This window comes from Oreochromis aureus, linkage group 23 (genome assembly GCF_013358895.1).
Source record: "Oreochromis aureus strain Israel breed Guangdong linkage group 23, ZZ_aureus, whole genome shotgun sequence".
Lineage (NCBI taxonomy): Eukaryota > Metazoa > Chordata > Actinopteri > Cichliformes > Cichlidae > Oreochromis > Oreochromis aureus.
This window is the reverse complement of record NC_052963.1, coordinates 27,907,822-27,935,097: the sequence shown is the minus strand read 5'-3', so window position 1 is coordinate 27,935,097 and position 27,276 is coordinate 27,907,822. Positions and strand designations below refer to the sequence as shown.

Here is a 27,276-nt window from a genome sequence, read left to right as displayed (position 1 = left end):
ACAGGAAGAGATAAAATAGCTGCTGCGTGCAGACTGGAGTACAGAGTGTAACTTCCCCATTTAAGAGTCTGCACAAAGTGTGACTTACTGAAAGAGCAAACATAAACATAAAGAGCAAAAGATAAAGTAATAAAATAAAATAATAATAAAAATGCCAAAATCCTGAAATCTTTTGACATTCCCACCTGTTGTTTGATCTTTCCTTCTATATATGTACATAGCAACCACTAACAGTGCATCAGTCTATGGCCACTTGTAGACATTTTTAGCCAAGACATCATAAAATAGTGGGTTTTGTGAGTATGTTATATCCAAGTGTCTATCTCATTATCATCTTCATCATTCTGTGATAGGGTGATGTAAGCATGAATTGAAGCAGTTACTGTTTTTGATACCATGTTCTTCAAACAAGGTACGACACATGAAGTGAACAGACACAACAACAGCAGAAGAACACCAACGAAAACAAGTCCTTTAATCAGCAGGGACTTCCAAGAGCCGCTTAAAAGCCACGTAAGCCAGTTCTCTGTGTTTGTGACATAGTCTCGTTGTTGTGCATCTCGAAGTTGTCTGAGTGTTTTCAGAGCATCAGTCATGTTCGGTGAGTGCACATTATCTGGAATGTATGTGCAACATGTGTTGCTAAAGAGAATTCTCCTTTCTCGGCGAGAATTATGTCCAATGCTACCCTGTGTTGCATTACTGCAATGCGCAGAGCGTCAGTTTCCTGATCCTGTTCGTCGTCGATTTTACATGAAGCATTCAGAAAAAGTCCAAAGTTTAGATTCCTCTAGGACATCGGAACCCCATATGGAATCATGCTGCTTGAGGTCTGGGGTGCTTCGTCTTTTCCTTGTTGTTGACGTTGATGTTGACGTGGCGTCCAATTCCCAGGAAGGATATCCCAGGCCATCCCTTGCACCCAGAAGGTGCCATTTGAGATGTTGCTGCTCTTCACGGGCCCTCAGGGCTGCGTGTGTCTGTACTGCTTTGCAGTTGGTGGTGTTTCCCATTGGCTTGAATTATGTCCATTCCTTCGCATACAAGGTGGCGTACAGTCGTTAGGGGCATATAGGAGCAAGCATAGCAGTCTTTTCTGGGTGTGCTGTCATGTATATATCGAAACCATGCGTTGTTCATCTTCTTTCTTTCGGGTGAGTGTTAATAAACTCACCAGGAGTGCAATACTAGCCACTAGGAGGATGAGCGTCTTCATGGTGACCAGACGCACCAGGTCCTATAGGTGAGTAGACTAGGGGCGAGAAGAACAGGGCGGGATTCTACCCAAACAGCCCTCTCTCCACCTTCCTAGATCACCTACAGGCAGGGGCGTCGGCGTCTCTTAGTCTATGTTGTCACTCACTTTTTTGCAGTGGCTTCGATGAATCCAGGACGGTCTTTCTGCTATTTTGCAGGCAGTTGGTGTGGTGAGTAGCATTTGATAAGGACCTTCCCACCTTGGTGAACTCCAATTTTTCCTTTGGATAACTTTGATCAGGATCCAATCACCTGGTTTCAACCTGCAAAATACTGGAGAGTTGTTTAGAACAATCTCTTTATTTTCAAGTAATTTCAAGTTGTGAGTTTCTGAGAACTTTGTGTCAGTCTCATCCACATTTTTACCAGGCCTATACACTCAGGCCATGGTCTCCCTGTTTCTTCCATGCATTTTCTCAGTCTCTGTTTTATTTCCCAGTGCTTCAGAGACCTTACTGATTACTTCATTAACAAAATGTGTCCCATTGTCTGATCTTATCAGAGTGGGGATGCCATATATTGAAATAAAATGGTTGCACAAACATTTTGCTACTGAGATGGCGTCTGCTTTTTTACTGGATAGATTTCTGGCCATTTTGAGATCATGTCTATGATCACTAGAGCGTATTCTGAGCCTTGGCTTTCATTTAGCTCAATAGACTCATGTGGATTGTATGAAAAGGATGAGGTGGTGTGCATTATGCGCATTATGTGCATTAGGTTTTTGGCAAATCATGCATGTTCCGACAATTTTATCTACCATTCCTACCCCCCCTCCTGTTGACAATAATGCTGCTGATATGTGTACTTTGGTAGTATTGGTTTGCTATTACAAGTCATCAAATCATTTTCTGGCTGTGCTCCACCTTTTAACCACCTCTTTTGTTCTGTAGTTGGTGCAACTTTCTGTTCGTTTATAAGCACATCAAGTGGTATTTGCATTGAGGAGTCAGACATTAATGTGTCTACAATTGTTGTGCTGCTGCTTTTGCGGCTTTGGTCTGCAAAGTTATTGCCTTCAGTGACCTTTGAACTGTTTTGGCAATATAAACACTTCCAACAGTGTCTTTAGAAGATCTCAAAGTGTTGCACAGCTGAAAAAACATACTGTCTGTCAGTGTATATATTTATATCTTGGCCTGCGTGTGTGAGGATGTCAACGGTTTCGCTTCTACAACTCTATCTGCTGTGGTTACTGCATAGCCTACACAGTTTCGTCCTAGGCTATTCTTAAGTTACTGAATGCTTCTTCCGCTTTCTTCTTTGTAAATGCAACACTACATTTTGACTTAAGGCATTTTAGGCAATTCCTATTTCTCAAAGAATTCATACATCTTACATATTTCAAACTTTTAAGTTAGGAAAAACTTTGCATTGCCTATAGCTCATAGCTCACAGCTCTAAAACTCGTCATTGTTAAATCATGTGCCTAATCATGATATGTCACTGTGATCCACAAGTATGATCACAAATTTGTTTTCCAGACTCACTAAGCAAACAAACAAAAAATAAAACAAATTGTATTCATAGTCTATAAACCCTCTTTAATTCTACTAAATCTTGATCTAAAAACAATACACCTTTATTTCACACACACTTTTAAATTGAGCTCTTTCAGACATCAGGAATCATCACACACACTTCCACTCGTTCACTCACTCCACTATGAACCTTTGTAGTGTTATTATTACTTATATTTTATTATTTTTGTACAAATCACACCCAATCACTCAAAACCTACTACTCACAGCATTCACACAGTTAGAATCACTCAAAATATGCTTTCATACGAGTATTTCAGATATGCTTTTCAAGATATATAGAGGTCACTCACTGTACATCCACAGTAATGAATTCAAACTCTATTTATACAATTGTAGTGAGCAAAACCAGCATCTCCATGCGCGTCACCGCTCCTCATTAGCTTGGTAGTGTCCACATATTTAATTCAGCTTCTCATTAGTTGTTAGTATAGGTCTTCATCTTAACAAAGTCTCATGTAAGATGACAGGTTTACAAGCAGGTCAAGTGTCTCTATGCACCTGATTAGTGTAGTTATTTCCTTATTTTCTTCATCTCATATATCATTGTACTGAGTTTGAGCAAACCTTAAGCTTGACTCAGACTACTTTTAACAATCTTCCACCTCACATCATAACTGACTGAGGTGCCCCTTCTTATTAATAGTATGTCATTGTTAATGTTATCATAGTATTGTTTTTCCTTTTTTATAACAGCAATAGTATATTACAATACACTACTTTACTACTTTACTACTAATATACAATAGTATATTAGCTTATATTTTATTATGTATCCATCACGGGTCTGTGTGAATCTGCAGCTTCACACCTTCCCAAGCTGGAGACATTTTCCTTGGCTGAACAATGACACAGCCTTAATATACCTTATGCATCTCTCTTTTTTATTTGATATATTTTGTGTGAATTATCTGGTTTCATGCATTCTATTCATTCTAGGCACGGTCGTCATGCCAACTATGTTTCATTGTTAATACCAGTTTACAGGTTGTTAACCTCTCCTATTATCATGCTTATCACTAGATAAGCTCTACTTTAAGTTAACCTTAATTTAACCTTTTGTTTATTCCGCTTCATTCCACTTTCCATGCTTTAAAATATTACAGCTCTTGTGTACTCTTTGTTTTCTTTTTAGCTTCCTTTTCAGTATTTATTTCTCCTTGGAGGGATTCTTATAATTTAGTCAATGCATTTTCCCTCCCACGTGGGACATTTAGGTTTTCTTTGGATTTCTCCATCTATATGCACTAATTTGTCCGGCCCCTGGACATTTCTTTTCTAACCACTGCTCATCAGCAGTGAGTTTTGAAGCTTCATTACCCATTTTAATCCTTTTAATTTTAATACTTTACAACTACACAACTGCGGCACCTTCTCTGGCACGAGAATCGAGAGAGGTAGTTGACACGGCCTTCTACTTTCAAGCTATTCTTGAAAGCGGTGTCATCTTTACGTGATGAAACACGACCTGTTTCTCTCTTTTCACCAGTACTTGGGTAGCTAACAGCAAACAAAACAGTGGAATAGTTCAGCCTCCTTATTGTGCTGTAAAATCAACTTATTCCACCAACAAAAATAAAACAATAGTAAGACAAAACAGTACTTTTATACGCGCGCTACCTTTACCCACTACGGGGGAGCTGCCAGTCCCAGACGAGCTCTATTTTATTTTAAAATGCTACCAGCCCCTCTGGGCGAGCCTATTTTACCCACTACGGGGGAGCTACCAGTCCCAGACGAGCTCTATTTTATTTTAAAATGCTACCAGCCCCTCTGGGCGAGCCTAAACGTTTTACGCGAGGTGTCTGAGTGTTAATATTCACCTGGTTGCTGCCGGTCTCTCAGGTCTACCTCATCGACCCCCACCGCCGTGGACCACTTATAAGAACGCTGGCCAGAACCCGAATTCACGCTTCTGGTCTTTATCCTGTACCTGGACAGGAGCTGTCGACAGACTTCAGCGCGGGCTTCTCACGACGTCAGGACTCGATGAGGTTTCCTGTGGGGTCACACAAAAGTGCTGTGTCCCATCCGCTCGGCGACCAAGAAATGTCAGGAGTTTTCCTGTGTTGCAGCAGGGTTGGAATAAAACGCTCAGACAGGTTACCGGTAACCTGTCTGAGCGCTTTTATTCCAACCTGGGTTGCAATACAGGAAAACTCCTGACACACGGCTAAAGCACTTCTGGATGGATGCAAACTGCATTTCGTTGCCCTGTACCTGTGCATGTGCAATGACAATAAAGTTGAATTCTATTCTATTCTATTCTATTCTATTCTATTCTATTCTATTCTCTGTATCCCAGACGATATTGAAGAGCATGGATTGAAAGATGTACCAAACTTCTACTACAGAGATGATGGACCCAAGCTTTGGGACATCATCCACAGGTTATATCATAACTTTGTCTGACAGCACATACAGTATATACTAATAGAAAATAACTCCTTCCCAGTTTGTGTTCCACCAATTGATGAATAAGGCCTAGCACTTTGTGCTTGGTTTGTTTTTTTTAATTATATAAATAGGAATTTAATTATATGTAATCATGTTTTGGTTAAACATCATTGGTTTGCATGGGAGTTATTTCCCATACTGGATTATTTATCAGTTTTTGAGTGAGAAAACTGTGCAAGTTCTCAGCTTTTGCCACATATTTTATATACTTAATGTAAAATACATATTTCATCTAAAATATATTTTACACATGCTCTTCAGTAACCGGTTCTGAATTGCTATCCCTGTTATTTATCCGTTCCCAAATGCATTGTTGAATTTGGAAATGTGGCTGCCATTGAAACTGGGTCACTGGGGTTGTTACTGATAATATGATTGCTGATAGAAGTAGCAGGATGAATTCTGAAGTGTACAGTGCTATACCCTCTCATCGGACTCAAACAAATGCTGCAAAACTGATTAGACTTTGCTTAACAGTGCAAACAGATAATGACTCAAAACATCCTGCAAAAGTAACTCAAGAGTTTTTAAGGTAAAGAAAAAGCATATTCTTACATGGTCAAATCAGCCAACTGATCTTAACCCAAAAGAGCAGCTTTCCCATGATTAAATACAAACCTGAAGGTAGATAGACCCACAAACGGGCAGCAACTCAAAAGGGATCCAATAAAGTTCTTGCGGAAAAATTCTGACTCTAAAGTGTTTTTTTATTCAAATAATAAAGAGTCTTCATGTTCGCTATTATGTTAATTTTTCCAATTAATTTTGAATGTCTGTAAATGGGTGACTGTGGATAAAAATAACTGTAATTCCTTAGTAGTTGATGGAGAATTAACATAAAACTGTGTACTGAGTACTGTGGAGGAGTATAGGAGGGGATAAACACAGGGACAGGACTACAGACGTTATAACTTGACAAGACACAGAAACCAGACAGATAGTCATGAAGGCAGAACACAGAGAGACCAGGCGGACATGGAGACATGACTGGGGGAACAAAGGTAAACAAACATGGGGACACTGACGGCAGAACAGAGACAAGACTATACAGACTGAACACAAAAGGAGAACATAATCAAAAACATAATCACTCAAGAACTAGAAATATAAACAATGAAAACTAAGAGACTCTAGAAAATACTGAACTCAAGACTAACTAATACATAACATTAAAATCGCTCGATTCCAAGAGCACAAACTCTCCCCGCCTTCTTTAACATGGCCATTAGTACTAGTGCTAATTTTTATATTCTCTTGTTCCGTCTCTTACTTTATGTCTTTTACTTTTTGTCCAGCATTTCTTAAAGTTTGTTTATAAAAAGACTCCAGTGGTTTAGTGACTGTATCTCCAGTTTGTCCCCAACATGGGACTGAATTATGCCATGTATGAAGGCAGTATCCATGGGGAGGCAGCCTCTGATGGTGATGAATAGAGAATCATATAGATTTTTTTAAGCTCACCTTACAATTTAAGTCATCTCAGCCTCAATGAAAATGTCTGCTCTAACAGGTTATTTTGTTTTTCAGAAGAACATACTTTTAGTCTTATATCAAGAGTAAGACATGACTGATTAAGCCACCTCATGAATCTTCCCATTGCTAACATTACTATGTTCTTCACTCCATTTCTTTTTTTTAAATTGAAGATAAAGTATCTGAATTTCAGGAGTGACACCACGCCTCCAAACACGCTCATTCCGGTTCTCATCTATATAGGTTCCCCCAGTTCTACAAGCTGTTTGTTCTCATTTACGTGCCCCACCCTCCCTCCCTTTTTAATTCTTTAACTTCTTCACTTCTATTTAGCACATGGGGATCTGCCAGGCCTGGGATCCACTGCCAGTCCCCTTCCAGGCCTTCCCTAAACTGCGGCTCAATTCATGCCCAAGCAATTCAACTTTATCTACTAAAACACTGTCAAACCTCAAATGAGGACGTGGGCCCAGCTAGTGAAGTGTATACATTATGGTATCATACATACATTTGCATATTATTGCCATGACACACTCATTGATGTAGAGGCTAAATAACAGAATGTCTAAGCTTCACCTGAGCTTGCATACCACATGTAGTGCAAAGATTTGACATCAAAGAGAGACAGAGTGATAGAGACAGAACATGAGGACTGGGAGACCATGACATGTCCTGTCAGGTATAAATTCAATCTGACTGGAAACTTTAAAAAATATATATTTATAGCTGCTAAGTTTATAATAATAGGAAAGGTTTATGAGCAGCATGAATGGTAGTAGGAAGTTCTCCTGAGAGAGAAACGAGGAGCCCACTAAGGAAACAACAGCAATCTAAAACATAAGCTTGTTCTTTCCACAACGCTGGATGAATGACAGTTTCCTCATAACTTCTCCGGTTTAAAGAGAACCTCCTGTTTGAATAAGTAATTACTTATCAGTTACTTGTTTGGAGTATAGTGCATTTACTAAATTTCCTTGTTTCTTTTTGTTTTATTGTTTATCGTTTCCTCTTTTCTTCTTCATGGTTTTATGGGGTTTCACCTGCTTCTTGTTAGTTCCTTATGTAATTATACAACTGTCGGTTGTTATCACAATTGATTGCCAGTGTGATGAATTGTACTACCATATCAGAAAAAGTTTAAACATTTTTTGTAATTCTGCAAGCAAATGTAACACCAAACTGTCTCATAATATAGTCTAAGTTACTGACTCCAAAGATCAAGCAGGACATACAACAAGCAATCATCAGCACAAATGAAGGTCATTTAGGTCAGACTGACATTTTTTTTTAATTTATCGCAAATGCATAAGTGCACATTTTAATTTATATTGAAAAGGAAAAAAGGAAAAAAGTCTGGATTTGGAAGTTGAAGGACTAGGTGGTGTGAAACATTTAGCTGCTAACATCAGAAACACAATTTTTAACAGATTTTTACACTTCATTTGTATTGTTGTCTTATAAGTTATCAATATAAAATGCATTCTTTGATAATGATTAGAGAAAACTACCAGGTTAGGGTTAGGTAAAGATCATAATCATTGCTATTTCTTGGCAGACATGGAGACATGATCTGTTTGGCTGGAGATGTGCTACAGTAGAGAAATATACACTGTATTTTAATACGTTACTGACAAATTAATTTAAGTCATCCATTCCTTGATTGAGTAAAAGCTCCAGGAACTGAGAAACGTCTGAACACTCAATGAATGACAGTTTCCTCATAACATCTCTCCCTGTTAACTTCTGTCGTATCTTTTCCTTGTTCCTCCTTTATCATTTTTGTAATTTAATTAATTCATACTGCTTTATGTGTTCTGAAAGATAGTTGTCATCTTAACCTGGTCCTGTAAAGCTTAAACCATGAAATCATTTTGAGAAAATAGAAATTTTTTAAAACTGGAATGATCATTGAACTTTCTGACAATCTCATCTTATTTCTAAAATAACATTTTTTTAAATAAAAGTAGAATCTTCAATTACTTTAGAAAGAGAAATCCAATGATAGCAGTAAAATTGAAAGTGAAATTAGACCCGTAAGTCAAATGCAAGTGCCTAACCTGTTTATTGAACTCTGATCTTTCACAACAAGTTTAAGGAAGTGTATCATCACTAACAGTCAAAAAGGGACGCTGCTGATAGATTGAAAGGTATTTTGCTGACCCAACTGGCTGAGCAGGAAAGAGATTTCATGTTTCATGGCTCATCTTTTGAATGAAAGAAGCGTTAATAGCTGCTAAAATGCTTTGCTTTTAATCACTTGGGTTTTAAAAAAAAAATTTTTTACTTGTATTTAATTTTTATTTGCAATAAAAGCATTAAAATGCAGCAGCACTGATCCTGATTTCTGATGAGATTCTGTTATTTTTAACCTTTATTGATAACTTGCTCAGCTTGCTTTTGGTAACATGCAGCTGATGCTAAGTCACACCTGTACTGAAAGATGAACATTGACCAAAATCTGTACCAGCAAACACAATGAAACACTTCAAAAAGCAGTGCAGATATATATTGATATTGTGTATATCCTTGGTTCAGGTTCAAGCTTCTTTATTTGTCACATCCATAGTTATACAAGTATAACACACAGTGAAATGTATCCTGACACGCCCTCGACATGTGCAAAAAAAAGGGGGTAGAGGAATAAATATATATATATATATATATATATATATATATATATATATACATAGTATATACATTGGGTGAATGTGCAGTAGTAGCAGCAGGCAGGTGAATTCTGTACATTAATATGATTAATGTCATTAATGTCATTAATACATTAATGTCCCTCACGATGCATCAATGGATTAGCACTTATTCTGTGTAGTGACGGCAAGAATCAACCTTTTAGGACTTACTTTCCTGGATGATTGAGCATCAAGCTTCAAGACACTGAAAAGGTTGAACATTGCTGACAGCTGCACCTTAAAGGACACTCCCACAAGTCCTGTATAAAAAGAGATATCGGTTTTGAGTTGTTAGATCAACAAGGAACTTCTTCAGAGTAACATCTTGGTGTCACTAGTGGAGGTAAGATAGCTAACTCTGGACTGCAACTGATGTAGATAAATGAGAAAACTGAAATGACTTCTCATCTCATCTTTTGGTTACTGTAATTCTCTCCCCATCAGGATTTTTTCTTCTTTCAAGAGTAAGAATGGGCGATTATGAGGTGATCGTTTTCACTGGCAACGTGTCAAGTGCCTCCACTTTTAACAAAATCTACATTAAGTTAGTCGGCACAGATGGAGAGAGTGAACGCACACACCTGTGGAGCTGTGTGCCATCTTTCTACAGGGGAGCAGTAAGTATGATATTCATTTAAATTTTATTTATACAAACTCAATTCTTAATAACAGTCACCTCGGGGTGGTTTCTACTGTAAGGTTGAAAACCCCAACAGACAGACAATCCACTGTGAGTAATATAAAGGCAGTAGGAAATCAACTCCCTTATAAAAGTAAGAAGACTTCCAACAGAACCAGGTTCAGGGAGAGGCAGCCATCTGCCCTGACTGCTTGGACGTAAGAAAAGAGAGTATAGGGAAACTGGATGAAACACAAACTGTGGGACAGAAGACAAAACCTGACAAAACCTTTCGAGGATGCCAATGTTCACATTTTGGACAGAGAGGACAGATGGTTTGAAAGAGGAGTGAAAGAGGCCATCTATGTCCACTGTGAGCGACCATCTTTGAACAGAGGCGGTGGTTTACGACACCAACTGTCTGCCATCTATAATCCAGTTTTGAGTTCCCTCCCCAGACGCCTTAACGCCCACTCACATCCTGGGCCATCTGACCTCAGGAATTCACATGACAAGGTGGGGCCAGGTTTCACAATGGGCTCACCCGAAACCCTGGCTGATTAGGTCCCACACCCGCTTTCACACCTGGGCGCATGTGATTAGAGGATCACCAGGGGGTCCTTTGTCCCTCTTTCGGGGGATACTCCCACTGGGTTTAAATCTGGGACTCTCGGCCATTTGACCTTAGAACTGAAGAAGCTTCTCGGATGAGAGGTGAAACGTCTTCAAGCAACTTAAAGAAGTCCAGACGCTTTTCTTTGCAAACTCCTTTGACTACGATGACCTGGATGACTGAGAACCTTTACAGACAAAACCTGACATGCAATAGTGATGTATAAACACAACAAGGTTAGAAATCAGCTCATGATCAGCTAAGACTTCTGGATCAAGTAAGAGCTCCGTAAGTAGTGGTTTAATTACAGCCACCTTAAAAGGCTGTAGTGCACAGCCTCAACTGTGGGTACTCACATTTTGGGGTTTTTAATACATTTGGCCATGTTGTTAGAAACAAGGGTTGCACTTTTCAAAGTAGGATGGAGGCCCTCCTTACTAATCAGATAAAAAAATTCGAAACAAAGCTAAATCCAGCTGCATGTTTAAATTTGTGCCAGATTATATGAGAGTATATACTTATTTATAACATTAAATATTCAGAAACTGAAATGTGCTTTTTAATTTTGCCTATTTAGTAACTGCACTGTGATTACTAGAAGTTAATGACATGTGAATAAATACAATTGTCAGTTAGATACATGCTGACCTAATGTACATTTTTCAAAGGTATTCACCTGTTTCTAAGGTCTCCTACACTACTTCTACTCCAGGTGTCACATTTTATCGTGTCCTGCCAAAAATCCCTTGGACATCTAGCACTGATAGAGCTAGAAAAAGAGAATCAGACGCTTGTCCCAAACAAGGCTTGGTATCCTGCTAAGGTGGATGTGACGTCTCCTGAGGGAGGGAAATACAGCTTTCCTGTCTACCGCTGGATCACTGACAGCAAGGTGCAGTCCTTCAGAGAGGGGGCAGGTTTGTGGAAATGTTAGAAATTAATAAATTAAAAGCAAAACACTATAAAGCTATTCATTTAGAAGACATCATAAACATGAGAGAAAATGCTTGAAAGAATAGTTACTGTCCACCACAAGACAAATGGCCACATCAACAGCAAGCGCCGTTTTCCACCTGGAGACAGCATTTGCATTCCAGTCTACCTTTGGTAGCTTTTTGTCCGACATCTGTGACATTCAGGAGATTCCTCATTGTTTCAACACGCCAACACACACACACACACACACACACACACACACACACACACACACACACACACACACACACACACACAAACTGAGTACACACTCCACTATACTGCACTACACAAAGTCCATATACAGTCCAAACATGCCAACTGTCACAAATGTCTGACAGTGGAAAATTCACTGCAACTTTTGTCAATTAGCAGCACTTGTTTGATTGTTGAAGTGCTCTAATGGGGTGATATGGTACTACAAGGTCATTAAGATAAGCTGGGGCCTGATTATTTAAGACCTTGTATGTGAGGAGCAGGATTTTGAATTCAGTTCTGGATTTAACAGGAAGCCAATGAAGGGAAGTCAATATAAGAGAAATATGCTCTCTCTTTCTAGTCCCTGTCAGCACTCTTGCTGCAGCATTTTGGATTAACTGAAGGCTTTTCAGGGAGTTTTTAGGACATCCAGATAATAATGAATTACAGTAGTCCAGCCTGGAAGTAATAAATCTATAATCCATACTCTGTGATAGGATGTTTCTAATTTTAGAGATATTGCACAAATGGAAGAAAGCAGTCCTACATATTTGTTTAATATGTGCATTGAAGGACATCCTGGTTAAAAATGACTCCAAGGTTCCTCAGAGTGTTATTGGAGGCCATGGTAATGCCATCCAGAATAGCTATCTGCTTAGATACCATATTTCTTTGATTTGTAGGGCCGAGTACAATAACCTCAGTTTTATCTGAATTAAGAAGCAGGAAATTAGAGGTCATCCAGGTCTTTATGTCTTTATTTTTGAGTTGGAAATCTAAATTGAGGCAGTGTTCTAGAAATTCCTTCTTCTACTGTGCAGTGTTAAACTTGAGAGCAGTTGGAGTTGAAAACTAAATAACACTGCAGTGCAAGATTGTGGGAATAATGGAAATAATATATCATGTTATAATTTATCATCAACTCTGACTAGAAACATCTGGAGTTAATTAAAACAAAACAAACAACACAATGAAAACCAGTTAAGCAGCAACATCAGCAACTGGTAACCAGAACTGATGAAACAGACCAAGCAGGAAGACCAATTCAAACCATTCTGTGTTTAAGAAGAGTTTATACCTTGTTGTGTGTGTGTGTTCTTTCTAGCGCTCACAGTAATTGAAGACAAGCACAGACTTCTTGGTCACTACAGTCGGCAGCAGGAGCTTCTGGAACGACAGGAAGTCTACAGGTAAGAGATGAGCGCATGAGAACCAACTAAATGAAGGCCTGAAATCTTTCTCCACCTCTGGCTCGATCAGTTGTAGGTATATTTATGATATAGCAAGATGATTTAACCACCACATGATATCTGCTAGAATTTTTTTAAAATCTATAATGTGTGTCTTGTTCAACTTGTTGGAGTATTAAATAGGTTTTTATTTTTCATTGTATGTATAAATGGGGGAAGAAATAGTATGGTCGGGATCAGAGGGATTGATGGAGGGATTATTTGGGTTTGGATGAAATTTGACCATGTTAGCCAGAAGGAATATAATACCTTGAGATCTAATTTGTTTGTAGGGTACAAACAAATCCAGACAAGGTAACACTGATGAATGACAGATTTGTTGGTTAAACTTTCATGTGCATGGTCTAAGCATAGACTTGTGTGTATATACGTTTAATCAGCAAGGACATTTGTTTTCTATATTCTAAATCCCATACCACTACACTTTGTTTTATTTTTTTAAGTTGTATATGTTTGTTTTTTTTGTCTTTTGTTCCAGCTGGGACAAGCAGGGAATCTCCCACCTGAAGGCAGACAGTCTTTTATCACTCCCCTATGACATCCGATTCTCTTTGACTAAGACTGCAGAGATGGTCTACATTGGAGCCACAGGGTGAACTCCTCATGTCATATTAAAGATAACGAGAGAGAGAGAGAGAGAGAGAGAGAGAGAGAGAGAGTGTGTGTGTGTGTGTGTGTGTGTGTGTGTGTGTGTGTGTTCTTGTCTAGCTATCTTTGTGAGGACCGAAATCTGCATTCTACTATACTTGTGAGAACCAGCAGTCACTTGTGAGGACACACAACCCGGTCCTCACATTTTTGAAGGCATTTAAAGCCATTTTTGAGGCTCAAAACATGGTTTTAGTGTCAGGGTTACAATTAGGTTATGGTTAGGTTTAGGGTAAGGGTTAGGGTTAGGCATTCATTTTTAATGGTTAGGTTTAGGGTAAGGGGCTAGGGAAACCATTATGTCAATGAGGGTCCTCACTAAGATAGCTGAACGGGGTTGTGTGTGTGTGTGTGTGTGTGTGTGTGTGTGTGTGTGTGTGTGTGTGCATTTCAATCTTTTGAAAAAATGTACTGTGACTTTATTTTCTAGACTGGGAAGGCTGGGACTGATGGGAATACTTCAGTCTAACAAGTTTACTTGTATGGAGGATATTAAGCAGCTATTAAATGTCCACAAAACTCAAGTATCAGGTAATGAGCAATCATTAGACCATATTGTATAGTGCATAATAGCACATATTAAAGTACAACTGAAAAAATAATGATCTAGTCAGGGACACTTGGTTTTTATTCAGGGACAGAGTGAAATTCCCTTTTTCTGAAAAACAAACTTCCAGTGTCATAGAGTGTAAAAGGATTTGAGCTTTAGATAAAACAATAAGAACTCAGAGGCTTTTTTTAAATATTAGATTTTGGGCATTAGGGTAATTGTTCTATAGCAACAAAAATATGTGAGGAAAATACCTGTATTTCCCCACATGTAGATATAAATGTTAGCAGTAATCAAAGGACCATAGAATATGTCATATTATTAGGACTCTGACTGGCATTTATGTCCATGACATGATCATTTTTATTTTCCTGTTTTGCCTGCAGTCAAATGTTATGATATTAACAGTGGCTGTGAAGAATTGTAAACTTCAGCATTTTAAACACATTGAAGTAAAATTATGTATTATTTATAGAATACGTCTGTAACCACTGGAAGGAAGATACGTTCTTTGGCTATCAGTTTCTAAATGGTACCAATCCCATGTTGATCCAACGCTGTACACAACTGCCTAGTAACTTACCTGTAACGGATAAAATGGTTTTCCCTGATGGTCAGCATAATTTGGCAGAAGAAATAGAGGTTTGTTTGTTTTTTATTTATTTAAATTTCCATTAAATTAAATTGACTGAAATCTGGTTGCTCTTTCTTGCATGTTGGTGAGGTATTTGTGTTGGCAAATTTTACTTTGCAGTTGTAATACCCAGACTAAATGCATGGGGTCAAATAATTTGTCATTCCTTCTGAAATTTCAAACAGAAGGGTAACATCTTCCTGTGTGACTACAAGCTTTTGGATGGAGTGGAGTCAAACACCATCAATGGGAACAAACAGTTCTTGACGGCCCCCCTTGTCCTACTCTGGAAAAACAATGCTGATCACTTAGTGCCAGTTGCTATTCAGGTGAGCTTAGAACACAAACACCAATAACATATAAATGAACTGGCTCCTATATAGCACTTTTCTAGTCTACCTGAGCACTCAAACTGCTTTATACAATGTGCTTCTGTTATATATGGACTTAGTTTGTGTTTTTCCTTCTGCATAGAGATTAGTTCTTACTAAGTCAATTCCTTTTCCTGTTGCCAATGTGTGTGCCAGAAAAGAGTTCTCAGTAGCTTTAGCTAGGGTTGGGAATTAATAAGAATTTAGCGATTCAGATTCCATTATCACTATCCTTCATGGATTCAATTCCTTATCAGTTCTCTTATTGATTATCAATGAGTTCTGATTGGCTCCGCTTTGAGAGTCATTACTCTCTAAGCAGCATATCAAGGACAGTGCATTTGTTCAAATTAATTGCATGTTGTGTGTCAAATGTTTGTGTTAAGGTTTGTTATACACATTACACAGAAATATTTTCTTAAATGTAACACAGTACATCAGTTAAGTACTCCCAGGAAAAAAAAAAGAATTTGTCTTACTACTTTTTATGTTAATTTTACTTTTCGCCACAAAGAACTGCTCCAATTGCCACCTGAAACACACTGTCTCAGGAATATCATTTAACAATATAAACCTGAAGTTGCAATCCCATACACCTACACAAATACCTATGAGGAGTCACATATGGTCTTTCTCTTAATATTTAGCTATGAACAAAAAGCCAACAGCTTTTTGAAAAACAGCACAAAGAAACTTCAAAGCAATCACAACAGTGATTCTACTATTTCAACAAGACCAGGCAGAAATGGAGGCTGCAGTCTGACTGCTCATCAGTGTGTTACCTGTTGAAGTTCAGCGTCTGGAGGATTTCTTCTGCAATATTTGTTGATGTTTAAAAGCTCTCCCAGGGCGTCCACTAATAATTAGTTCCCTTAGGGACCACGCTTTAAGATGGGCTGAATCCTATCTTCTTTTACCTTTCTGCCTTCATGAATGCATGATGGACAAGTTAGCCTCACAGGATGAACCAGAGTTTTGAGAATCTTGTGAATTTAGCTTTTAGGATTTAGCTATAGACCCTGTGCACGAGAAAATGCTAACTTCCTGGTTTGAGACCGGATGTAGGGTTGTACATTTCCGGTAGCTTTACTTTGCCGTCAATCGCTACTGCGAAGATATACTCCAAAATCATGTCCAAAACTCAAAAACGGAAAGATCGCGTTAAGTTACAAAGAGCAGAAGGTGGGAACACTCACCACTGTTGTGTCATAAAAAAATCTAATGATCAATTGTGATGTTTAAAGAGTTTAGATCAATCAGTTGTTTATATCACTCAACACAAGCAGAACTGCATTACAAAATCAGAAGACACATCATCCACATTCAGAAGCACATCTCTGTATAGTGACTGGTCTTATGATTTAAACAGGCAAATGTTCAGCATTCAAACTACAGGTGAAGAATAGTCAAACCAGATGTTTCCCCCATTATGTCGATATCAGCTTGTCAAGTACACACCTACACAGCGTATTAACAAACCGTAAAAAAAGCCACACAAAAAATGAATGATTGCTGGTAAGGGTTTCTATACATTAGTATTTATGAAGGGTACGTTGTGACTTACCTTCAAAATTACAGTGGTCCCTCGCTATAACGCGGTTCACCTTTCACCTCGCTGTTTAGCAGATTTTTTAGTGCAAGTTTGCATGCTTTTTTTTACATCACATTGTGTCCTGCGTCCTGATCGCTGTAGACGATCTCCTCCGTGACATCTCTCCTGTACAGTACAGAATCGCTGCATCGATCGCTAGCAGTGTGACTCTGAAGTGCAGTACTGTATGTCCACGATGTCGACGAAACGTTTTGCACCGTCAAAAAATAAAATTGGCTACTTGATTTCACCTATCGCTGGTTATTTTTAGAACATAACACCCGCGATAAACGAGGGACCGCTGTTTACAGATACTGAGAAATATAACATTTGAATCCCTTTTCTCTTTTGCTCTGAGGCGCGTGGGAAAAAATATCGACAAGTCGATGAACATCATTTACAGATATATTGGGTAAATGCCCAAGAGATCTATAGAAATGTAAATCGCCGCTTGAGTCATTCATTTGCTTAACTTGTTTTGGACCGTAAACAAGGCGTGAATAGGACACCGGAAACAAAGCTCCCCACAGGAGTTTCCGCACCAGAAGTAGCATATGCTAACGTGCACATAGTCTATTAGCTAGTTGCGTGGGAGCTGATGCAGCTAGGTTGCATCAAAGGACCACTGGTAGAGGTTTGTGGAGTGACTCTGCACATAGGTCTGTGGGCCTTTTCTTGGCCGCCTGCGTGGTTCAACCAAAAGAAAGTGCCAATCTGTAAATGTGGGGGTACTGGTAAGTGGTGTCTTCTGGACTCGAAGGTCCCCCATGCAACTATCCACTGGCAGTCTTTCTGTACAAGTGCTTTTGAACTCTGGTGCTGAGCAGAGTTTAATTGACAATTAGCTTGTGAAACAACTCGGTACTGAGGTCCGGCCACTGGAGGCTCTTGTGGAAGTAACTGTCCTCAACGGCCAGTTACTCCTCACTCATCCAACGTAACCTGTCTACCTTATTTTGTCTGATAATCAAGTTTATTGGATTCAGGTCTTGGTTTTCTCCTCTCCCAGCTCTCCCATTGTTTTGGAATACTCCTGGTTTGCTTTACTGATCACGAAGTTGAGGGTTTTTGATCAGCATGTTTTGCTTGTCACACTGTTTTCAGTCCACCATCCCCAAATAGGGCCCTTTGCTGCTTACCTGGTGAGAGGCATGGGGGTGCCATGCCTCTCGCACACCACATCTCTCACCTTTGTTCCTCTCTGCCTCAGCCAGCTGTCCTCAAACTCCCCACCCAAGACTTTGTAATAGTTTGACAAGTAACTATAAATTTGTTCTTTCATTATCCAGATCTTTTCCTAGTCATGTGCCTTCCAGTCACTAATTACCGTGTCTCTCTCTCCCTAGATCGTCTGAGATCCTCAGTGTGTTTCCTTTTTGTGCCTTTACTTTAGATTTTAACTGTAAAAAAAGCTTTTCACTGCACTGTGCATTTAAGTTGGTCTGCTCCTTGGGTTTAGTTACACATGACACATATTCTACACAAGCAACATCTAACAAAAGTGTTTGATGCTTAGTATTGAATAAAAAAAAGCTAGTACAAAAAAGAAAAACACATGTATTTCTTCTCCTGCAGCTGAAGCAGAAACCAAAAGAGGACAACCCAATCTTTTATCCTAGTGATTCTGAGTATGACTGGTTGATTGCCAAGATGTTTGTGAGAAGTGCAAACTTCAACCTGTATGAGCTAAATGCTCACCTGCTGCGCACTCACCTGCTGGCTGAGGTTTTTGCAGTGTCACTGCTGCGCAACCTGCCCATGGTGCATCCACTGTACAAGGTACGAAAGCTAAGATATTACACACCACTAAATGGTGTGCAAAGCAACAAAACCTGCGACCGTGATGTTAGTCTTTTACTTTCTTATTTGTTATACAGCAGTGAAACACAGAATTAAACTTGTGAATATAAAAAAATCACAGAAGAAAGGAAAAAGTAGTTTTCTTACTAATGAATTTCTCTGTTTCCCTCAGCTTCTCATACCTCACACTCGCTACACTTTGAACATCAACTTCTTAGCTCGGATGCTCCTAATATCTAAAGGTGGAACTTTTGCTAAGGTATAAACAGAAGAAAAGACAAACAAATGTTTTTTTTGACCAGCATGTATTTTTTTGTCACTGAGATTTGACTGTTCTCTAGTTTACATCTTCTGGTGGAGAGGGTGCCCTCACAATCCTGAGAAGATCACTGTCCACACTGACCTACAGCTCCCTCTGTATCCCAGATGATATTGCGGAACGTGGACTGAAAGATGTGCCAAACTTCTACTACAGGGATGATGGACTCCAGCTTTGGGAAATCATCAGCAGGTTCTATCACTACTTTGTCTGACCCAACATACATATAATTATAGAATAACTTTCATTTATTTTGAAGTTCATTCCAAGACCATGCTTCACACCCTGGTAAATGAGGTATTGCACTTTGAGATGGATGCCAAAACAAATGAAAATTATTCCCGATGGCTTCCCAGTCATTATTTTTCCTCAGTATAGTACTCAGTGTCAGGGGTGGGAAGTAATATCAATCAGAGGAGAAAATATTGTAATTATCAAGTTCAAATGAGCTTCAGACAATTTGTGAACTTAATCTGTTAATGTGTTTATAAGCTTAGAATTCAACCAGGGATGTTTTGCATGTCATTATTTGATAATCATCTGTTATGCATAATAGCTTTTTAGAAATGTGTTTAGAAACCTACAATGAAACTAGGAACATATTTGAATGTGTCTCAATTTCATCAAAGGTTTGTGAAGTCAACACTTGCCTTCTACTACAAGACTGATGCTGAGGTCCAGGAAGATACAGAACTGCAGAACTGGATTAAAGAAATTTTTCAGTATGGATTCCTTTCACAGGAAAGCACAGGTGCTGATAATGTTTTCATTGTATATTATATTATATTTAATATTGACATTATTCATAACTTATTCTTTCATATTTTCAGGAATTCCACAGAAATTCACCACTGTGGATGAGATGGTCAAGTTTGTCACCATGGTGATCTTCACTTGCTCTGCCCAGCACTCAGCTGTAAACTCTGGACAGGTGAAGCATTTTAATTTATCCTGATTATCAGTGATGGTGTACTGGTCAGATTTTCTCTGTCCTCCATGCATCACTTTTGGATAGGTAAACTCCACTAACTTTTGAGGTTTGCGAAAGAATTTATACAACTCCATCAACAGCTAATATAATACTTAATGTATTCTATGATCACAATTGCACTTTGCCTTGTGAACATGGAAGCAGCAAGTAAGTACAGCTATTTCCAACTGGAATCCCATTTATTGTCCACTCATTTGTGTACTACACTCATGACCATTTTTGTAAATGGTAAATGGACTGATTCTTATATGCTTTTCTACTCTTCCAGAGTACTCAAAGCACTCTCTACAGCATGCCACATTCACCAATTCATTCATTCATTCTCAGATGGATGCATCGGAGAGCAACTTGGGGTTAATATCTTAGATCCCTTGCTCCCCCTAGTCTGCATGTCACGGTTATTTGGCATCAACCTTCCAATCAGTAAATGACCTGCTCTACCTCCTGAGCTACAGCCACCCCCCACACCTTTTGTAGGCCACAGCTCACATTTTAAATCATAAGGTCATTCAAGTAGTTCATAATTTAACTTCCAAAATATTAATAAACCTTAAAGTTCATAGAAAATCATGCAGTGGATTTTAAATGTTTTTCAGTTTATTTCAATAGTATTCATAAAGGGCAGAATCATAACTCTCACCTCAAGGTGCTTTATATTGTATGTTAAACACCAGTGTTGGGGTCCTTACTCAAAAGAAGTAATGTATTACACATTAATTATTACTTTTCTTAAAATGAATGCTGCCCATTGCAGCATTGCATTTTTGTAATGCAAGTAACTATACAATTGCAACTGTAATCTAATTACAGTTTCTCACCTGAGGCTGGGTGTACCACTCCTCACCCAGCAGTCCTAAGTACAGGTTTTCAAGACATGTCTGTAGTTTAACTAACTCTGTTTATCTATCTATCTGAAATGTGATCAATTTTCAGCATCTTCTGTCTGCCATGACTCAGAAACAAGATGTCATTATATATTGCACTCACCTTCTCCACACTAAAAGACCTAACCACTGAAACATTGTAGTGTTTGAAATTATATGGCAAACAATGGGTTAACTTGAGCTGACTAACTTAAAAGCTAGCCACCAATTCTAAATATACTTTTCAGAGTTTGGGAACTGGTTTAACAGTTATTATATGAACTTATTATTGAGCTTGTGTAAAAACAACAATTCTGCCTCATCTAGTTGGTTAGGGCTCAGAGATTCTTCCCTGAGACAGGGTGTACCAGTCCTCACCCAGCAGTCCTAAGCTTGTTGCACACCCTAAAGCAAGTCATTCTCTTATTTTTTTCTTTGGCTGATCTAATTATCACATTTAACCAGCAACTTAACAGGATCATCTTTCTCATTGCCTACCCAGTCTAGTATTTTGTATTTATCTGCCTTGTTCATAAATTCATTTGTTTGGCCAGCTTCCCCTCCACATGACCTATAGTTCAGACATTGCTCCATCAAAAACAAAAGCAACATAGCTCGTGGGTCTTCCACCGTCATGATACAATTCTGTGGTATCCCAGTAAGACTTTTTGCACATTCATCTTCCCTGTGCCTTATGTGTTTATATTAGCCTAACCATAGCTCTGTAGCTAGCCACCAGGTAGCAAATCATTATTGGTTAAGTAGCATGACTTTACTAAACATGGCTGCTATTTAGTTTTTAGTCAGTCAGAGCATGGTGCCACATCTTTAGATGGGCTCTTGCTACCTAACTACCTGCTAATGTTTAACTTGGCTAAACCTCATGGATACCAGGATGTTAGACTTGATGGATGAACCTAGATGTTAAACACCTCAGAAAACAACCTCTTATATTTGGGGACTATCTGGTACATTGGGATCCAATGGTTAATGCCATCAGACTTAAAAACTATCCTTCAAATCCTATAAATGATGTATCCGTTACTTCTCCAATGCAGTATGACTTTGGTGGCTGGATGCCCAACAGTCCTACTACCATGGAACTTGCCCCACCAAAAGAAAAGGGGACAACAACTGAGAAAACAATACTGGAGACATTTCCCAGTGTTAACACAACAGTGCATGCCATGGCCACCGTATGGCTACTCAGCAAGCAGTCCTCTGATAGTGTAAGTACTCACCAAAGACCATATGAAAAATGTATGTCATTACATTTATGTTTATTTTATGTAAAATACATTAAAATGTTACTAGAGTTACATATTTGATTGGCGTGACAGTGAAACCAAAACACAATCTCCCATTGATTTCATATTGATGTCAACAGATTTTTCTTGGCCAGTACCCAGAGAAACATTTCACTGAAAGGTTTCCTCTCCTGAAGATAAAAGAATTCCAAGAAGAGCTCAAAAAGCTGAGTGCAGACATCAAAGCCAGAAACTCAAGTTTGGACCTGCCATACACATACCTGGATCCAGAGGTGGTCGAAAACAGTGTGTCCATTTGAATACTGAAATGCATCTTCTCCTTCAGCTTCATATTAATATAACGGGGTAGGAGGAAGAGAGTGTGTTCAGATTTGAACTGTTTCTACTGATTTAGCTTTTGTTTCCAGTGTTGGGAAGGTTACTTTTAAAATGTATTCCACTACAGATTACAGAATACATGACCCAAAATGTATTTTGTAACATATTCCGTTACGTTACTCAATGAGAGTAAAGTATTCTGAATACTTTGGAATACTTAATATATTATCATGCTTTTTACAACTACATGAATGTACTATTGCTGTGTGAATTATGACTTTTACTGAAGGTTACTCGCCATACCAATACCGACTAGATTTTTAAATCTTAATATAAAATAAGTAACAGTAGGTTGACATTAGGTAAGTCCGCACTTTTTGCAGCGCTCTCGTATCGAAAACTATTCTGCGCGTATATAGAACAGGTTCACGGCTCCGAACCGTAGTAAAGGGACATCTGGCTAATATGTCGGGTTCTGTGGCGGCTCGTAGCTGAAAACTAGCTTTACTTTGTTGTCTGGGTCAACTTTGCTAGCGAGAGACAGAGAGAGGCGTTGAAAGGCTGCTCCAACTGAATTTATTGTTTCGGAGAAAAACACAAAAAAAAGTGTACAGCCGAGTCTTAATAGCTTACTTAGAACTGGGCTCGTCAGGCACTCTTTTTGGCTGCAGTGGTTATTATTATATTTACATGCTTCCATCTCCCGCTTCTGCTCGGTGACAACTCGTACTTTTCCTTTTTCTCCCTCCCTCGCTCACAGACACATAACGGTATGACAGTCCATTCTCCCTGCAGCACGGACTACACTGCCCATGAAGCTACATTATTTATTATATTGCGTATATTGTGCATTTTGCTATTTATCATACTGTTTATTTTAATCTTTGTGTACAGCGCTTTGTGACTACCTGTCTATGAAAAGCGCTTAATAAATTAACTTTACTTACTTACTTACATTCTTTAGGGCTATGCCTGTAACACTCTGCCTATTGCCTTTATATTAAATCATTTTTGTGAATAATTTTTTAAAATATTTCTTCATGTAATTATGCAGCCGCAAGTAGGGGTGACATGGGCCGCGAGATTGAGACACAGGCATTAGAGCCTCTTAATGCATGATTTGTTTGAGGCGTGGAAACCAAAAATAGCAAAGGGCATAGCCGAACATATGAAAAAGGAAAGTACCGCCGTGTAATCCCTTTATTTCAGCAAAGTAGCTGTATTCTGAATACCACCTTTTTAAACGGTAACTATAACGGAATACAGTTACTCATATTTTGTATTTTAAATACGTAACGGTGGTACATGTATTCCGTTTCTCCCCAACACTGTTTGTTTCACATCATAATCTTTAAACTGCTTAATAGCTTATCAGTGATTATAACAACCAGTGCAACTATAAGAATGAATGTTAAGTCAGAAAGTTTTTATGAAGAGGGGGTTCTTTGTAGTCTTTTGTCTCAATATATGAATGATTTGATCTGTATTTTTTTCTTATTCCAGTGTGTACTGCATGTCTGCAGCAGTTACTGATCACTGAGTTTCCCCTACCTCAAATTCTGATTAAAAAAAAAAAAAACTAACAAAAATGATTCCATATAAAACATTTACATCCCTTTAAATAAGAAGTGAAGAAATGAAGATAAGGATGCATTCTGTTTTAAAGGAGATTTGACAAACCTAGAGACAGACAATGAGACAATTACATATGCAGTTTCAGATTAATACAGTTTAATCATCTTAGGAACTGTGTGATAAGTGATGACAAAATACTGTGTAACTACCGTGTTGTGATCACATGTTTAAAACATTAAACTCAATTAATCTGTGTGACTTCAGTTATGACTGGATCCATTATGCTTTTTTACACAGCTGATTATTGAGGTTATATCAAATAAATGCTTATAGCTTCATCTCCATCTGAGCTGACAGGCAGCATATAAAAGATGGATGTGTATACTTTACCCCAATCATTTTTTAACTCCTTATTTTATGTCACATTTATGACCATCACCATGTTGGTTTCATGGAGCCTGAGGTGAGCATACCTGGAAAAGACAGTTGAGTGCTAAGTTATGAGCTATCAGCTGCATCCACAGACTGTATGGGAACATACATGCTAACTGATGCTAAATAAAATCCAAATAAAATCCTGGAATTTCAGTCACCTAAACTGGGGCACATATTCTTTGGATCATCTTTATAAGACAGAAGCCATCATTGTATGTTGATAATCTAAGTTTGTTTATTAAAATAAGCACACACGGGTTCCAGCTTGTCCCATTTCATAGCAGACCATCTTTGGCTATCTCCATAATATGCAATGGATGAGTCAGCAACAGTATAAAATTAATATTAAAATGGGATTACTCAACAGCAAAAATAAAAAGAAAGAAAAGTTGGGGAATATAACTGAACCCAACTCTTTAAGTGTTAAACTTTAAGTCAAAAGTCAGCTTTATGTCAGATCTGCCTGGACATACACAGGATCAACATATTTTTCACTCATTGATAGTGTGTGGCAAGAACTAAGAATACAATAGTGTGCTATAAATATATGACATACAGATATCAGAAAATATGAAGTATACAAATATGTAAAGGCTACACACTATAAAAGGAAATGAAACTCATTAAAACTTTAGAAATGTATATGCAGTTCAATGAGGTGTAAAATGATAAACAACTTCTCCTTTGAGCTGCTCCCTTTAGGGTTCACCACAGAGGATCATCTGCCTCAGTCTCACACTCTCCCCGACATCCTCCTCTGCCACACCAGCCTCTCCCTATCCTTCTTCCATCCGGTGTATCCACTATCCTTGACTTCCTGATACATCACACAGAGACAGCATGTTGTCAGTGAATCCCCGATTCATTTGTGTCAGGGACCCGGCTCTGAGCGACCCAGGGTTCATGAGCAGTCTATGGACTTGTTAATGTTTGATGGTGTGTGTTTGGTGCTGCTGTCCCTTGTTTTCCTGTGTACTGACTGGTGTGTGTGTGTGTGTGTGTGTGTGTGTGTGTGTGTGTGTGTGTGTGTGTGTGTGTGTGTGTGTGTGTGTGTGTAGTGTCCTGGTTTTCCTGGCACACCAGGCCTGGAGGGAGGGTTGTTCCCGTTGAAAGGCTGGCCACACCCAAGGTCGAGGATCACACACCTGCAACTGAACAGGATGCTGGATTGTTGCGTGACTTCCCGTCAGTTTCTAAGCAACTGTGTGAAGTAAGTGCTAGTGTGCCGCTGTGTGAAAGTATTGCCTTTGTGTGTGTTTCCCAGGAGGAAACGAGGAAGCAGCGAACGGATTGTACACAGGGAACGGAGACACGGAGCACAGAGCACGGGCGCAGGGACACGAAGCGGGAGTTTACGGGGATTTATTGTTTGCCTTTAAGACACTTTTTCATCACAAGAGTCCTGCATTTTGGGTCCTACTTCCCCACATCCCCATGGTCTGCCACCCAGACCGTGACAATCTGATAAACTCATGTCTTTATATCTTTCACTTTCTATTTGGGGTAAATCATTTGTTTCCGTTACATGTGTACTTTGATCACATGGGATTAAAATATTCAAACTGGACAGTTGAGGTCCATTCTGTTTTAATTTCCAAGAAATTACATTCCGCGTTGGAAACAGATCACACTGTTTTAAAAATAAATAAATAAATAAATAAAACCCCACCCATTCTTATGTTGGGGCAGCCAAGAACAACAGCTGCTACTATTAATCTCTGGGCCTTTGACTGCTGGGAAATTCTATCTGTATTTGAAGTCTGACATTATCATGCCAGCTGTGGGACTGAGACATAAATGTGTCTGAATAAAAGGTTTTAGGACAGCACCTAAACATAATTCCCTTCCTGGGCCCCACAAAGAGCTGCAGGAATAACAATGAACAAAGCATAAAAGCAGATGACTGTTTCTCATCTGTTTCGATGCTCTTCAGTAGAGTTCACATTAGAAGCCGAACACATGAAGCAAGATTGGGAAAGTGAAACATCAGCAGAGGGTTTCTGAGCTGATGAACAACTTTTTTATTATCTGCATTTTTAAGCTGGATTCATTTGTGTGTTTATGTGACATTAACATAAGTGCAGAAACAGGCAGAAGGAGGAAAATGAATTTCTTCCTTAACTGTTTTTAAAGCAGTCTGATTGTCAGAGGGATGAAGGACAAAAACTTTTCCCCTCCTCTTCAGTTATGCAACATGTGAAGAGCACTCTGAGAAAAGAGTTCACAGTGAGTTAAATGTCAAAACTGTAGCTCCCCACTAGGTAGAGATGTGCACTCAGTTTAAGCAGCCATTTTATTAGGAACAGATTAAGTGTTACTTGCTGTGATTTGGTTTGATGCCAGAGAGGCTGGATTGAGTGTTTCAGGTTCAGCACTAGTCGAGCATCATGTGAAGGCCACGGTGCTGTTGCTGACCTTCCCTTCATGTGCCGTGTCCTGGTTGCGAATTTCTTCAGGTTAAGCCGCTGATCTTGGCCCAGCTGAGCAGGACGGGACCCACAATCAGGAAGCAGCTGTCTGATGCTGTCATAATAACATGAACCAAAGTCCCTGAGGAATGTTTCCAGCAGCTTCTTGAACCTCAGCCATCAAAAATAAAAACAGTTCTTGTCTGGGTGCCTGAACCTAATAAATTATCCAGCGAGTGTAGATTCACCAAAGAAATCATGAGGTAGTTATTGAAGTTTGTCAGTTAGAATCACATTTTTATTGAATTTCTTTTGTCCTTCTTATGTTTCACACGGCTGAATTGCCCAGTGCTGTATTTTCCAAGGAGTTAAAAGTCAGGCTTGTTGGTATGGTTGAAGGCTGAATGACCTTGGAGGCCTAAAAGAAATGAAGGC

At 38.9% G+C, this 27,276-nt stretch overlaps 1 protein-coding gene across 1 annotated transcript; it reads left to right on the top strand.

The window, feature by feature from the left end:
• The first annotated feature begins 9,692 nt into the window (after positions 1–9,692).
• LOC116327369 (hydroperoxide isomerase ALOXE3-like) lies at positions 9,693–25,930 on the top strand. Its single transcript, XM_031748944.2, has 16 exons — positions 9,693–9,758; positions 9,860–10,032; positions 11,360–11,564; positions 12,926–13,010; positions 13,549–13,662; positions 14,149–14,249; positions 14,744–14,910; positions 15,088–15,231; positions 18,440–18,643; positions 18,837–18,923; positions 19,006–19,175; positions 19,613–19,734; positions 19,814–19,914; positions 21,896–22,066; positions 22,225–22,450; positions 25,698–25,930. Exons 2-15 carry the CDS (start codon positions 9,886–9,888, stop codon positions 22,402–22,404), a joined length of 1,998 nt encoding a protein of 665 aa, XP_031604804.2. The 5' UTR covers positions 9,693–9,758; positions 9,860–9,885; the 3' UTR covers positions 22,405–22,450; positions 25,698–25,930.
• Positions 25,931–27,276: the final 1,346 nt, after the last annotated feature.

Coding starts and splice junctions, on each gene's coding strand:
- LOC116327369 (XM_031748944.2), top strand. CDS start 9,886: ATGGGCGATTATGAGGTGATCGTTTTCACTGGCAACGTGTCAAGTGCC. Junction 11,565..12,925: donor GTCCTTCAGAGAGGGGGCAG/GTTTGTGGAAAT, acceptor TGTTCTTTCTAG/CGCTCACAGTAATTGAAGAC. Junction 15,232..18,439: donor TAGTGCCAGTTGCTATTCAG/GTGAGCTTAGAA, acceptor CTTCTCCTGCAG/CTGAAGCAGAAACCAAAAGA.